The 17,013-nt window shown below is 25.3% G+C and overlaps 3 protein-coding genes across 3 annotated transcripts; 1 reads left to right on the top strand and 2 right to left on the bottom strand.

Annotated features, from left to right (window-relative positions):
- On the bottom strand, positions 1–1,932 carry LOC126904030 (uncharacterized). Its single transcript, XM_050682666.1, has 2 exons — positions 1,787–1,932; positions 1–1,615 (listed from the first exon to the last, which is right to left on the bottom strand). Exons 1-2 carry the CDS (start codon positions 1,799–1,801, stop codon positions 269–271), a joined length of 1,362 nt encoding a protein of 453 aa, XP_050538623.1. The 5' UTR covers positions 1,802–1,932; the 3' UTR covers positions 1–268.
- A 6,700-nt stretch (positions 1,933–8,632) lies between these two features.
- On the top strand, positions 8,633–10,399 carry LOC126904032 (uncharacterized). Its single transcript, XM_050682667.1, has 2 exons — positions 8,633–10,004; positions 10,091–10,399. The coding sequence occupies exons 1-2, from the start codon at positions 8,843–8,845 to the stop codon at positions 10,222–10,224; spliced, it is 1,296 nt and encodes a 431-aa protein (XP_050538624.1). The 5' UTR covers positions 8,633–8,842; the 3' UTR covers positions 10,225–10,399.
- A 4,285-nt stretch (positions 10,400–14,684) lies between these two features.
- LOC126904037 (uncharacterized) lies at positions 14,685–16,731 on the bottom strand. Its single transcript, XM_050682675.1, has 2 exons — positions 16,591–16,731; positions 14,685–15,280 (listed from the first exon to the last, which is right to left on the bottom strand). Exons 1-2 carry the CDS (start codon positions 16,600–16,602, stop codon positions 14,762–14,764), a joined length of 531 nt encoding a protein of 176 aa, XP_050538632.1. The 5' UTR covers positions 16,603–16,731; the 3' UTR covers positions 14,685–14,761.
- Positions 16,732–17,013: the final 282 nt, after the last annotated feature.

Raw genomic sequence — 17,013 nt, forward strand, 5'->3', positions numbered from 1 at the left:
TTAAATATAATAACATTATTATATTTGTTTAATCTTATAAATATCCCAATATTGATTATAAAAAAATTAGGATACTTTTAATAATAATAATTTCAGTCGCATATTATATTATTCAAATCATATCAAACAGATATTTTGAGCAAAAGACTTAAAAATAATATTCAATTATAACAAAAACAATTGTTTTCTCTAAAATATAATAATTATAATAAATTCACTAACATAGAAACATCATAAATCTAGCTATTTAAATTACATACTTCAATTTTTAATAGTTATTTTTGTAGTTATTTCCACTGGAGTAGCTAGCTGATGATGGTGGTCCATAAGTTGATCCACTAATAGGTGTTTTATAAGCACTGCTGGATCCTGAATTATAATTACCAGAAGAAGAGCTGGAGTATTCGGTTGAATCTGAAGAAGATGGCGTGTATGATAAAGATGGTGAAGAGTAAGACGAAGATGATGGAGATGAATAAGAATAAGAAGAAGAACCTAATGATGAGGAAGAGTATGATGGAGAACTCAAAGAAGAAGAATAAGATCCTGAGGATAATGTTTCAGAAGCGATTGCTGGAGAGTTGTAGGATTCTGAAGAGATAGCTGGGGCGGAATAAGATTCTGATCCATATGTTTGTGCAGTGATACCTGGTGCAGAGACTGCATAAGCTGAGAGAGCTGGTCCGGAAGCGGCATATGTTGAAAGGGCTGGCGCGGAAGCAGCGTATGCTGGAAGAGCTTGGGCTGATCCAGCGTAAATTGGTGCAGATGTTCCGTATGTTGGTGATGCATAAGAAGGTGAAGCTACGGCAATTGGAGTGGGCACTGAATAAGGTACAGCTTGTCTGATTTCAATTGGGTATGGTTGTGGTATTGGGTATGGTACAGCACGATTTACGTTATATGGTACTGGATGTGGCACACTAACTGGGACACTGCGGAGTACTTCTACTGGATAAGGTCGGTTTACTGTAACGGGTACTGGATGGGGTACGCTTACTGGAACTGCTCTGGGTACAGACACTGGAATTGGTTGAGGTACAGAGACAGGTACGTGACGAGTAACTGGTACAGCGTAAGGTTGGGGTACTGAAACGGGTACTACAGTGTTAGATGTACTTATTCTAGTTGGCACAGCTGAAGAGTAACCGACTGAAGAGCCAGCATAACTAGCTACTGGGGCAGCATAACCGTATCCAGCTGAAGATCCTAACCCATAGCCGAGTGATGAACCAATTCCATATCCTAATGAGGAACTTCCCAAACCATATCCTAGAGAAGAGCCATATCCGAGAGAAGAGCCATATCCGAGAGAAGAGCCATATCCGAGAGAAGAGCCATACCCAAGGGAAGAACTGTATCCAGAGGAAAGTCCTAATGTACTTGAAGGAAGTCCAGAACCATATCCGAGAGAAGAGCCATGCCCAAGGGAAGAACTATATCCAGAGGAAAGACCCAATGAACTTGAAGGAAGTCCAGCACCATATCCTGATAGACTAGAAGATGATCCTAATCCAGAGTAAGGCGCACTCCTTTTGTTACCAGGTTTATTTTCAGTTTTGACATCATCGGCAGCAAGACAATAGGCAATTAAAGCCAAACCAACTAAACTAACCTAAATAAAAACATTGAGCTATTTTATAAAACATCAACATTTATATTTAAGAAAATATGAATTAAAATAAGAAAAGTATAAAATAATTAGTAATTAATAGAATTTTAACAATCTTTAGTTATTTTTACAATTTATTTGATCTTTTTTCTGTAATATAAAGTTAAATATTACCTTGAAGAAATTCATACTTGATGTGTTCGATTTGGTTGTAAAAGACAAGACTGAATGCCAAACAGCAGCTACTCCGACTTTTTATAATTCTATCTGGATTCCGGTATTGTTTCTTTTTTTACTTAATACTCCCTCCTGATTTTCTTATTCGTCAATAATCAACCATATGACACTTTCTCTGATATAAAAATACGCGTTTTCTGCTATTACATCACGTCAGGGTGGTTAGTCTTAAACAAGACCAGTTTTTGCGATTAGTTATTTTTCTTCGAAGATGTCACCCGACGTTATTAAAAATTGTGTAACAACTAACGGTATCCGTTTATATACCTACATTGGTAAATCATGTTATAATATTCCGGAAATTATTACGATTACTTTTATGAGCTTATGGGAAATAAATATTTGCTCATACTAATACTAAAGATATATTTTATTTGTTCAGTGCAACTGATAGGGAGTGATATAAATGTATAAGTTAAATATATAAAACAAATTTATTTTATTACTTTAATGTTGAATAAATTTATTTTAAATTTAATATTTTTGTACGAGTATACTTTTATGTACTCAATGAATTATTTTAATTATTTAATTAAATAATAATATGGTTATACATTTTTGTAGTTTATTAATTAGAAAAATAAAAATCATGATTTACAATTTGATTTTAAAAATGGTAGGGATTTGATTGCTGATTCAAAATCTGATTTAAAATTTTTCAAAACAACTAGTTTTTGAAGTAATTATAGTTGAGTAAATAAATAAAAACTAAATTAACTATATTTTATTTTAGATTAGGCTTCCACATTTTGTTTGGAAAATATAAAATAGAATCCATAATTTTAACCCTATCAAAAATTATTCATAGAAAACTTAATATGAGTAGTGAAATTTGATATTAATTTTGTGTACACACTGACTTAAAATATAATTTTTTTGGACTAACGCAAAACACCTTTGTCTAGAATATTTTTAAAATAGTAATAATTTTTAAGGACAATACTCTTTTATAAATGAATGCATATACTTGGGAAGACTTATGTACCTTGATTACACCTTGGTGTAATTAAATCCTAGTATATATGCACCTAAACTTATTTTACTAAAAAAGTTTTATTTAACAACCTTACAAATCAAAAATTTAATTTTAATTAATAATTTATGTAAAAAAAAAAAAAAAGGAAAATCGATTATTTATTGAGTGTTTTACATTTATCTGAAAATTAATTACAAATGATTATGAACATCAATTGTAAACAAAAACTATTTCTTTATATGCACTTTTTAAGCTAATTAAAAGTCATAGATTATAAATATTCCATATTAAATTTAACATGGTGATTGATCATTATTATTTGTAATTTCGAATAATTTTAACTTAAACTTTAATCAGTACGTAAGTTGTCCAAAATGTTATTTTAAATAAAAATAATTCGACACTTTTCACAAAAATAATTATCGATAATAAATAGTTTGGAGAGAGAAAAAAATATACTTTGAAATATATCTTCTTTTCTGTAACTAAATCTTAAGTACATTGCTGATCAAATAATTTTGTATGACATAGCTTTTATCGCTACTATTTCAACAAAACAAAAAAATGATTTTTTTTTTTGAAAAAAATTAAAGGAAAATCTTTTAATTTTCTTTAAATTATTTATTGTCTTCACCAAAAGACTTTTAAGATTGTATAAACTAATTTTAAACAACTTATTCATAATTATGATGAAAATAATAAAAATAATAGTTTTTGGAACTTAAAATTTGAGTTCCACGTATTTCTTACTTTAAATATATATGTATTTTCTTCCCAATGTTCAAACTATAAAAAACATAAAAATCCTATGTAACATTTCTTATATGTGTGTTAAACTATCATCACTGTAAGTTAAATATTCACAAAGTTATTGTGAAAAATTAATTTTTTTTCTTTTAACGATTTTAACTAGATTCCATAGTCCTTGCGTCACGTTTCTATTAACTTTTTCATAATAGCACAGACATAAAGCAGTCAAAATACTTGAAGAGTGCTATTACACCACCTCTTCAACTAAAACTGCATCAGGAACTACTTCTGAAGCTGTTGTGCGCTAATGTATTTCATTAATTTTGATGAGATTTTTTTAGGTATTCAATTTTGAATTGAATTAGTTATAAAAAAGCTCGTTGTAATATATTAAACTATATTTAAATACCTAGCTAAAAATAAAGCATTTTTCAAACAATTCACTTAATATTATCTTATATTATTTCCCTACAAAATGATAGATTTCTTAAAAATAAACCACAATACAATAATTACCTTAAAAATGATTAAATTTCATTAAATAAATCTTTATGGATTTTAACATAACTTTAATATGATAATGTAATACAAATAATAGAGCTAGAATCAATATATAGAATGTACAGTAAGTAATGAAATAGTTTCTATTGTTCTCATTGTAACGACAGACCTATTTTCTTACTTACTGAACATTCTGTATATTGTTATTACTAAGTGAAATAACATGAATATCTGTGTAATAATACCCTTATACTCGTAGTAGCAATTTTAGTAATGTCAATAAGAGAATGATTTAGACTATAAAAACTCTTCTCGTATATATATCACTGCCAACATGTATGGTTTACATATCTAATTGACAAAATGTTGATTAATTTTATATCTAAAACTTAATAAATCACAATGATTGGTTTTTTGAGATCTTTTATTACATGTACAGTGTTTTGTACTGTTATAAACTAATTCCCATCAAAATATTAAAATAAAATTTTTATTTTTGACGAATATTTTTAACACGTTTATTATTAAAACAATATATTTATTTTAGCAAAGTAATATTATCATTTTTGGAAAAAAGCCACAGATAAATTATTTTTTGTTATACTAAGGAAAAGATAAGTGTATTTGTATATCAAAGCTGATGTCAATTTTAGCAATTTTTAGTAAAAATAAATTTAAATCCAATTGCGTCTAATGTAAATCGACATTTTTAAAATTTTAAAACATTCTTTAACGATAAGATAGATATACCATTTTTTTTTAGGTAGATGCTACCAAAACATTATATATCAGCTATCATTACAAAAAAAAAGTATTATTTAGATAACAATTTTATAAAATATTATATATTTATGCTATAATCTATTAATTTATACTTTGGTGACGCATCAGCTTTTGGTTTTTAATCATATACGTGAAGATTTTCTGAATTAAAAAATATTATAAAAATTTCAATAAATAACCTATCCCACGCACAAACAGCATGATAATGTGTACATAGTGTTTATTGTTTAATTTTAATAATATAGTACGTATACATATACTTTTAATATGATAACATTTTGTCAATCATGTTAAAAATTCTTAAAATATATTGGGAATACATATCCAAATAATTAAATCAAAATATATTAAGAATATGCATTTAAATATTTTTAGATAAAAGTATTTAAAGATAAATACTTTTTTCTTATATTTCAAAATACTTTTTTTGATTCCTTAATTTATTTATATTTTTAGAATTAATTGGTGAAAATCAGGAACATATTACCCTTAATATTAAAACAATTACTTAAATTATATTCTTTTTAAAAGAATATTTGTTTTCATGGACTTTAAAATGTATTTAAATAATAAAAATAATTTCTAAAATAATATTTCAAATTAATAATTGTCACTAGAACACAAGTATATAATAGATTTTTATAAATAAGTTTTATCTGTTATATCTTAACGCAAATGTCCGTACAAGAAAGACATAGAAGCAAATTTCTTATCCAAAATTAGTAATTTTAATTGCAATCTATTAAATTAAATTAATTTACTAAAAGTTAGTCACGTTATAAAAATAGTAAAATGGTGTTCTTGAATTTTTTTCTAGGATCAAAGTATTTCTCGATTATAAAAATGTTAAGTTCAAACTAAAAATACTAATGAGTGTTAAAATTAGTTAAAAATCTTGTTTACATTTCTTATAAATAACTATAATACTTCAAATATGAAATATACAAAAATAAAGTAATCACAAATGAAAGGAATATAATATTTCAAGTACTGTTACTACTAAAAAGTATTTATCAAATTTTCAAAGTACTAAATAAAATTTCAATACTTTAACAAGAATGGTATTTATATTAAGTACCATTTAAATTATAACTAATTAGTGTATTTAGAAGAATGAATAGTAAATGGTATAAATTAAGTAATCATAAAATAAAATAAGTACATAGACTTGAAATTGGTTAAAAAGAAAACAAAAAATCTCAGTAAGCCACTTTTATTAGAGACAGTAAAATATTATACATATCTAATTTTATCAAATATTTATGATAATATAATATATTGTTATTATTTTAAAAACTAATATCAACTTTCCTAATTTTTTAAGAAAGAAAATCAAATAGGTCAGTATGTGTTTAGCGTTGATAATGGTAACAGTTTCCGAAATACGTATCCGCGACTTTTCATTAATTTTTTTGTGGCTTTTGAGTTTAATATTTTTAATATTTTTTAGTTTTTTTAAATTAATAATATTTTTAATATAGTTTTAATTTTACTTAATTAACTAGCCACAAGTGATCAATTTTTATTATATAAAAATCAAATTAAAAAGTGAAAAAAATAAAAAAAGTGAATTTTAGAGTTTCTGAGTGAGGAGCAAGTGGCCTTTGGTTCTAATTAAAATCTTTAGGTACACAAATAAACGAAAAAAGTCGCATTTTATATTACTCTTCGTAACTATAACATTTTATTAGTTATTACATAAAAATCCTAAACAATGTTATATTTAATTAAATTCATTATTTCTCAGCATATGTTTTATTGACCTAACAAGATTTCCAACTAATAGGCGTAGAAAATTATGTAAGAAACGAAATTTAGATATTTGTACCCAAGATACCAATTGACATATAACTGTTTTATTTATCGAATATTATCAAATTTAAAGATATTTTCAACCGGTTTTATCATATTAAATGAATACTCGTGGCATTTATTGTACGCATTTAACACAAGAAACTCAATGTGAAAGCTCAATATTTTTATTAATCTACTAATATGTACAATTTCTAGAAAGTAATTTACTTATTTTACGAAAACGCTATTATCTCAGTATCACTATTATCTCAATATCACTATTATCATTAGAAAACAATATTTATTAATTATCAAATACATAAAATGTACAATTTCAGAAAAAGTTTTTCAATTTTATTAAAACAACTAGAGTAGTGATACATGGACATTATTTTTATATTTTATTAATAACACATAAACATCTTTATTAAAAGTGATATTTTCAAGTCCCATATATAATTTCATGATCCTGATTAAATTGTCTCTACAGATATGCAATATTATTAATGTACTCAATTATTAAGATGAGTAGGTAACCTGTTTATGAATCAGCGAGAGCGGGAGAAACCATAAAAGCTACAACAGTCAAATTATTATAGTTTTACGGAACAAGTGACATTATGTATTATTATACACCGGACCTGACCATTTGAAACATCTGTCCGGATGTTTATGAAATTGTTTATATAACAAAAAAAAAAAGATTAGAGTCACCACGCATTAGATTATATGGTTTTAATAGAAAAATATGCGAATTAGTTTTTAAATATTATTGTGTAATAATCCAACCATTTTTTTTATTATATATAGAAAAATAGTTAAGACACATCCATTATTTTTATGTTGATTCCCTTCTTATGAACTAAATTTATTAATTTTTTTGACAACTAAATTAGTTTTTTGTTATCGTATTAATGTCGCGAACGTAATTTTATTAGTAGGCCACATTTAAAAGAAACATAATACTTAAACATAAAAAGTTGAACAACTAACCTAAATTAATTTTATTTACATTTTCAATGAAGTATATATGGAGTGAAAACAAATTAAATCACTTTTAATGATTTTATGTATGTTCCGAATAATTGAAATTTACATTACTTTTGAAAATTAGAACAAATGTGATGCTACCAATTATCCTAATGAACTGTTTTATAAATTCAATTAAAAAATAAAAGTATTAGTGGATTTAAGTTAAACTATTAGGGAAAATTCGAAAACTATTCAGATATAATATTCTTGTAAAATACATTTGACTTGAAATCCTTTTAATTAGAATTGTGAAATAAATAAATAATTAGTGTTTTTCAATTTTCTATTTTTATATCATTCTTATTACAATATTTTTGCTCTAATATTTCAAACAATACCAAGATGTATATTAATGTCGGTTTCATTATTCTACAATTGTTGTGTAACTTACAGTATGGAAAAAAATGATTTTTATAAAAATATCACATGTGATGTACATATCAACATACTCAGATCAAAAAGAGTTAAAATTCTATAAATTTTTTTTTTTTGTCAATTATTAATTTATATTTAATTATTTGGAGAGGCTTACATTAATTTAATAGATTTATTTTTGTACTTGTGTTTTATTGAATTCGATTTAATTTTAGGATTAAAATTTCATTACTTAAACTAACATAAGCACAATTTTAACATGTTATTTGGGACATCCAACTTAATTAATACACTTTACAAAAATTTTTCTATAGACATATACATGTGTATTTGAGGGAGGTTGCTGGTCTAAGTCATTTTTAGACCAGATGGCGTCTATATAAACTAGACATTTAGTTAGTTTGATAATAAAGGGATTACATTTTATATTTTGTTAATTATTTGATAGGCAATTTTTATCTAAAATTGAAAATATTTTAGTAACCTTCATTAATGGAGGTTACGCTTATAAATTCATAACAATTATCAACACATTTAAACACAGTTGTGTCATTATGCTGACGTTATAGTTTTACATTAGTCAATTATATTGTTTTGACTGTTCTGTGCCCTAATAATATTTAAATTAAAAGTGAATTACATCGATGCTCATAGGATAGTTTGAATTACTGGTTAGTGTTTGATTTCGATCGATTCGTGCTTGGCGTGCGGTACTGAGTAAAACGTGTTTATCGTTTTCAGTTTTTGTAGAACTATAATACGTGTTTATTGATATTTAGTCAATGTCACGTAAACGAAAACGAAAATATTTGACGTTGGCTGAAAAAGTTTATATGATTAATTTGGTAGAAAGTAATCCAAAGAAAAAATATGGAATTGCAAACCAATTTGGCATCACGAAAAGCGCTTTGTCTACATTACTGAAATCTAAAAACTTGATATTCAACAACTATGAAATTTTTGGTGCTACTAAAGTTACAAAATTCCCGAATTGTTCAAATCTCTGCGAGAAATTAACGGCAAACTCAACTCAAACTTTAATAAAAAGAAATCGTAAGATTATACCAATATGCAATACAAAGAGGAAAGGTGACTTATTAAAACGGTATGTACAAAAAAAATTAACATATAATGAACATCAAGGTAAACAATTATTTAATCAATTGATAAAAAAAAATGCTAACGAAGAGTTAAGGTCTATTTTAGAACACAATAGTCATGATGATATTTTTATTGCTACACAATTTAACATTTCTTACAAACAACATATCGGTAGTCTTCCTCAAGTGCATTGTAGTGAAAGCGATAACCTGATCGTATTAATATGTGTGAACTTAACAGGCAATGAAAAATTGGAACCGCTTGTAGTGTGTAAAAAACCGGAAACATCTCATGAATGTCCACCTGCTGTTAATATGGATAATGTAATGCCTTTGATGTTTAATCGTTGGCTCGAAGATTTAGATGAGAAAATGTATATAAAAAAACGGCGGATTATCTTGTTAACTGATTCAACTTTGGAGTTATTGAAATCACATGCCATATTAAAAGCAGTCAATATTAGATTCATATCGTTATCATTAGCCGGATGTTTAGAAGATCTTTTCAAAACTGCGTACAAAACTCAGATTTTGGAAAACAATCAGCCATTAGATTTATACCAAACCATAAAATTTGTTGACATGTCATTGAAGTCAATCTCAACGGAAGATATTAAGAGTTGCTTTCGTTTCAATGATAATAATAATCATAAAAAAATTATAGATGATGATTCATTATTAATGTTTACGTATGGTAATTCTCTTTTGCCTACAAAAAAACTAACTAAAATAATTAATAAAAATAATTCAACAAACGATGAGTGTAGAACTAATGAAAAAATAACTGATGGTGAAGTCTTTCAAGCCTTGGAAACTATAAAAGGATTTTTAAAATTTAGTCAAGGTTAGTTAAACATTTAATAAAAAGACATTCATATTAGATTAAATTTGAATAAAACACAAAAATGTATACTCAAGTGTTATTTTTAGGTGTAACACCAAACTATGTTGACATCATCTCAACCTTAGAGAACATTATAGATGATAACGTAAAAAGTAAAAAGTGCAAAAAAAATTACCAAACAGAAATAACAGATTTTTACAATATAAATAGTTTTCCATAAAAGATCCATTTGTACTTGAATAATAAAAAATATGATATAATCATAATAACTGGAAAAAATTCCAGTTATTCCATATAATTATATGTTTATAATTCAATAAATGGCCTAAGAGCAGAATAAATTTGTATTATGTAATTTATTTATATTATGTACATTTTAATAAAGGAATTTTAATATTTACCTTTTGGTAATAATACATTTCAATTAATTTGTTTTTACAGATTATAAATATTAATTCAAATATTAATTAATATTAATTCCTATCAAAACGAAATGATTCATTATTGTGAAAACTATTTTATCATGTTATATTTTATCTTATTTATCTTATTCACGTTGTTAAAAAATTTAATAGCACAAGTACCTTTTCAAATAATATAATTATAATTAAAAAAATATTTTTAATTTACCAGTGTATTAAAAATATATTTCTTATTTTCTTACTAGAAATATTATTATTATCATTATCAGATTTCATTTAAAAATATTTTATTTTTATTTAAAAACCTACTCTTGAAATATTTCTTCAATTGTTGAATACCATATAAAGTAAAGTCGACCCTTATGAATACATTATCTTCATTTTATTTTTTAAGTTTTATAAGCTGTTTGATTCGTTTATATTTATTCTATCATCATTAGTAAAAATAAAAACTGTTGCACAATATGGTCATAGGAGGATAGTTGGGACAAGTATAGATGCTATCTGACAGTGAAAATCACTATCATAAGAAAGACTTCAATGCAAATTTGTAAATAGTGTTTAACTCTAAGAAATTGGTGCATAATTACAAAACCAACATCAACTCTTATTTCCTTAATAATATCCTGATTAGTAGTTTTTAGATTTTAAGATATAATTTATGATTAAATATTTATTATAGCAAATAAATACAGTATAAAATTAATATTTAATAATTTAATATTATAATTTTTACGAAGAAATAATAAAAAATGATAAAGTTGTTTATTTTGTTATTTCTATAACAAACATGTATAAAAACATTAAAGGGCTAGCTACAATGCTTTATAATTTTTTTTTTTTCATTTATAAATAATTACACTGTACTATAAGAAACTTTTACCAGAATCAAAAATATACTTTTCTAAATCAAATTTTTGTGCTGTTTTCAAATCTGTAATTAGAATTTTTCTATCATTTCTAATTTTTGATTTTAATACTAATTAGTAAAAAATGAATAATTACATATAAAACAATTAGATACAAATTCATTTGACGTATCATTGAGAAATATTCAAGTTTAAGTGAAAGCTGTGAAAAATAAATAATAACCACAAAAAACACATAGTAAAATAGTTTTAATATGAATAACAAATTTATTCTCACGAGGGGAGACTACAGTAATGTAATCTTTGATACTCATTGAAGTTATTTAATCTAAATGAGATAAAAATTAAATTTGTTTAACTTTTTTTTCAAACTCAAAAAGAATTTATAAAAAAAATGCAAAAAACTCATAGCTACAAGCTGGTTTAAAAACTGGTGGTGCAATTTGTTCTGGGAAAAGATATACATTAAAAAAATTTTACTACACCTTTATAATGAAATAAACCAAAACATATAATAAAATAAATTATGAATAAAATATAAAAGGAAAAGGTGTAAAGAGTGAAATATAATCAAATATTACGAATAAAAAGGGGGTTTTAAAAAGATGAACATATAAAGGTAATGGTCAAATAAATAAATAAACATAAATGATAAAATAGAAAATTTCGGGGGTTGAATAATATTGAATAAATTATGTTAAATATCCCAACAAATATTTTCTTAGAGGCATATTACGTAATAGATTGTTTGTAGTTTGAAAGTATGAAAAAATTTGCACTTACATTATATATTGTATTCATGTCATGTAACTATAAAATATCGTTAATTTGGTGTACACGGCGCGTTGTATAGTCAAAATAATTATTTAAGAAAACGATTTATTTATGAGTAATGCGATTTCATTACAAAAATCTAAGATCGATTTTTATATTTAAAATATTTTAAACACTCTATATTTTTATTGTGAATATAATTTTAATCATTTACCCTTATTTTTTTTTTTTTTTGAATAAGTATTTTTTTATTAAAAGATCGATACCAATATTTTTTAAAAACTCCTCTGGCCTGGCCAAAATAAGATTCAAAAATACTTAAATCTATGTAGAAATGTTATCAACGCGTTTTTTTTAGTGGCTTAATGTGTACCGACGCTGATGCCTGGAAAGGATGCGCATAATAATCACCAAACATAAAAATTAAACACTAAAAATATCTCCCTAAGTTTCTTTGTGTTGTCTGCCGACCGAAGTTCATTGGAACAAAGACATTAGCAACGGGACTAGCTACTCAATAAGAAAGGCTCACGATGAATATTTAAAGTTGGGTTGAATTTATTATAAAAATAAACAATTTAAGGGTTTCAACTATGTTATTTCAAATGGGTTATTACACATATTTTGTATTTAATGAAATGTTTTATTTTAATAATAAATCACAATTGAATCTCAAAAATTTTTAACTTTCAAATTTTATATCTTATAAACGAATAAAGTTATAATAAAAATTCAAATGCTATTAACTATTTAATTAAAAACTCAAATATTTTGTTGAATTCAAAATATGTGTTTCCATTTAAAAAAACAAAGTTGACACCCTTACCAGCCATAAGGGATGAACTTAAGAAGTATTACATAGTTAATAATTCAAGAATAATGTGTAACTAAAGATAATAATAAAAAAAAAAATTTTAATTATTATTATTCTGTAAGTAATTGAGTACTATTCGATAGTTTAAAATATTCGAAAATGCCCATCACTAATTAAAATCACTATCATATAAACGCTCCGATGCAAATCTGTAGTGTTTAATTTAAAAAAATTCGTAGATTATTTCAAAAGCAACAATAACTCTTATTTGCTTAATTTTATCCCTATTAGTTATTTAATTTATAATTATAATATATGAATAAATAATAATTATAGTAATTAAATTTAGTACGAAATTATATTCAATAATTTAATATTGTAATTTTTACGGAGATACTATAAAAATAATAAAGTAGTTGTATATTTCTTTACTTTTAAAGCGTATAAAAGTTTAAAGGGCTTGATGCAATACTTTTCAATAAAAAACGTTTGTTACTTATAACAAAGTTATAGATTTTATACACTGGACAACAAAGAACTTTCATCAAAAACAAATACTTACTTTTCTAAATCGACTTCAAATTTTTTTAGATTTAAATTATTATTTAAATGAATTTTTAATTTTGAATATATTAGCTACAAGTGATCAACCTTATTATATAGTTTAGTTTTATTTCACAAAACAATTGGCATACTTAATTACTGTGGTAATATGGAATAAATGTTAAATAATATGTTACGTCTATTCAATTAATAAAATAACCAAATTTCAGACTTTTTGATACTTTTTTCATATAATTTATTTCTTTTATAGTCTGTCATGTTTGAGTGGAATTTTCTAGGGTTTTAGTTATCTAGCAATAAATATCTTCAAAAAATTAAGAATTTAATTTATGAAACAATATATGACTATAAAACAACACAGAATCGAATGAATAGTTTAACTTTAATAATTAGTTATTCAACATGGCAGGTTACCATGTTATATGATATTCCATATAAGAAGTACATTTTCTACAGTAAAAAAATATGATGGTTATAAATTAATTCATATCAACAATTATAATATAATTGTTGAATATTATTCAAAAAGAATTAAAATTTTTAATATAAGTAAGAAACTGACAAAAATAATAATACACACCAAAAGAAAGTAGCCGTCCATATTTGAACTTTTTTGTTCAACCCCGGGAAGTTGTCCAAGAGAAATGTTCTCCCCATTTAAATAACATGAAGAAATGTTATTTTTGTATAAAATCGCTCATTTTCCATAATAGATAAATAATTTAAAATTATTTTTACATATTCTAAAAGTTAACATTTTTTGCAACAAAATACTTGCCAAAAACTTTTTTTTTAATATTTAATAAATGTTTAACTATTAATTAGGTTTGTTAAAATTTTCACCATCAGGACATGCTCAAAAAAATATTTGAAAAATTGAAATGGATGGGAAATTAAATGTTTTTGGCATGTTTCTTGTTACAGTAAATATCAGAACGTGTAAAAATAACTAAAAAAATATAAAAATTTATTATAGTAGGAAAAAGTTTCTGCTCATATAAAAATAAATAAATTGAATTTTTTGAATAAATAAATTTTCTCTTTGTTTTGAATTTTGCTGATTTACGTGAATAAAAAAGTTCACAAATTATTAAAAAGTGTCGTTCACTAATGGTTTTGATAAATTTTAAAGAGGTGTAACAGCCCCTCCACACTCCCTTTAAAAATTACTTACACTATACAAATTTATAGATTATAATATTTAAATAGATAAACAAAAATCAGTATAAAACTACAATTACAAGCAGATAAAAATCAATTTTATTACTTTGATATATTATAAAGATTATCATAAGGCGTATTTACAACTGATGGTCAATGGTGAAAAGCGTAACTACTACTGTAGCCGAATCCGTGATCGTGGCCGAAATCAAAACTACTATGTCCGTAACTGTGGTCGTGATGATCCTTCACGTAAACAGGAACATGTTTTTGAATGTACACTGGATAAGGCACTGGATGGGCGACGGGAACTTTGACGTGCACTTTAACTGGATATGGAACGGGCACGTGCTTTTCGACGTGTACTGGATATGGTACGGCCTTCTCGACAGCTACTGGATAGGGTACGTGTTTTTCAACCGGTACAACGATTGGTCTGTCCACCAATACTGGCACTTCTTTAGTTATATGAACAGATTTAACGTGTCCGTAACTATGATCTGATCCCAATAATCCGTAGCTTGAGAGACCATCCCAGTCACTATCACCGCCATATCCTAAACCCCATAAACCGCGTTTGCTTTGTTTTTTTTCAACTGGTTTTTCATTAGCTTTGTCAGCTTCAGCATTAATTAATACTAAACTGGCTAATACAAGCATTAGTGTTGAATTCTGTAAATAATCATAGCAATTATTTCCGTACAATGTAATTATAAAAATAGATACTTTAATATTTTGGATTTTGTATTTAATTTTAGGTAATTAAGATTAGGTACTTTTTAGTATGTTTTATTAATTTTTGTATCAATATTTTTTAATTTTTTATTGATACATAGAGGTAACGCATGAAAACCATTATTAAAAAATCATAACCATTGTATTTTTACTACGACTTATAATATATATTATACTAAGGCTCTTATCATTAAGAGCCTTAGTCAAGTTATGATCTATTTCTTTTTTCGATAAAAGAAGTAAAAAGGCATAAATATACCATATTTTAAAAAACATTGTCAGCAAAAATCACTTACACCGGTTTACACAAATTTAAAACCTGGTTTATCAATACTGTATTCTAATTACTAATGACAGGAAAGTTTAGTACAAAAAGAAAAAGTTTTGTTTTACTACACAACATGACACTTTATTTAATATATAATATAATCTAATGTGATGCATTAAGGGGGTAGTTCGAAGGAGAAATAGCCCTCCTTAAAATTCTTAGGTGCGAATCCGAATATTAAAGAATAAATTCACAAACATAAACAAATTTTCAACCATACGATCGATCAACAAAAAATGTTTACTTCAATATTAATAGTTATGACTTATATGTTATTTTATAGTCTTACATTTGCGAGCGTTTTAACATTTTAAAATGTTCATGGAGTGCTAAAAAAATTCTTCTTATCTTCGCAAATCATTTTCCTAGAACAACGTTGCCAATGTCTTTTATAAAAAAATATTTGAAAATCGGACATGTTAAGCAATTTTTTCAATGTTTTATATAATAAAATATCATCTAGATGTATTAAATCAATGAGAATTGATAATTGATTAACAATTTTTTATTTACAACATAATATATTCATATATTACATTCAGCCATGTGTAAAATAATGAAAAAGGGTCGACAGTTAAAGTCATCTAGAGTTTTAAATAATATTTCACCATAATTACTTAATGGCACATAAAAAAAAATGTGTAGCAATCTAATACTGAAAATAACATTTATTTTCATACCTTAATAATAATCAATCAATTAATTTTTAATAAAATATGATGTTTTGTTAAATAATATATATTTTTTTCAAATTCTAGTGAATATGATTAATGATAATCACATTTTCTTGTTCAGAGTATCAGTAACATTAAATACTGTTAAACATATTATAAATTAAAAAAAAACTAATGCTATTTTCTTCAACAGAATGAATTAACGTCTTGGCTATAAACTATTTAAGACATGTTTCAGTACTTACCCACAATTCCATGGTTCTGTCTTTATTTATGAACTTTGCGAATTTGTATTTATAGCTAAGTATTAATTGCTGCGTAAATATTCAAAGTTGTTACTATAGACCTAGAAGGCTTATGATCTACAAGTACCATATGAATTTATATATATAGTAGTATAGGCCTCGTATTACTGAATAGAGGGAGGAGACAGATAATGATTTTATCCACTTTGCGTGTGTACTAGGTGCATTTTGATTACTATTCAAGGGATATTTCTCAACACCCGTTCACTGAGCCTAGTTGACCTTTAACCGCAGTTCTTTGGTCATCCAGCGCGTGGTAGCTATTGTCTTCTTCACGGTCCGTTCTCGTCAAATTTCATCACCAAGAAATAGTTAAAACTATCATTATAGATGATAATTTGAACACTTGGTCGAGATCAACCT

Source organism: Daktulosphaira vitifoliae, unplaced genomic scaffold, assembly GCF_025091365.1.
Source record: "Daktulosphaira vitifoliae isolate Bord-2020 unplaced genomic scaffold, ASM2509136v1 Scaffold_4, whole genome shotgun sequence".
Lineage (NCBI taxonomy): Eukaryota > Metazoa > Arthropoda > Insecta > Hemiptera > Phylloxeridae > Daktulosphaira > Daktulosphaira vitifoliae.

Coding starts and splice junctions, on each gene's coding strand:
- LOC126904032 (XM_050682667.1), top strand. CDS start 8,843: ATGTCACGTAAACGAAAACGAAAATATTTGACGTTGGCTGAAAAAGTT. Junction 10,005..10,090: donor ATTTTTAAAATTTAGTCAAG/GTTAGTTAAACA, acceptor TGTTATTTTTAG/GTGTAACACCAAACTATGTT.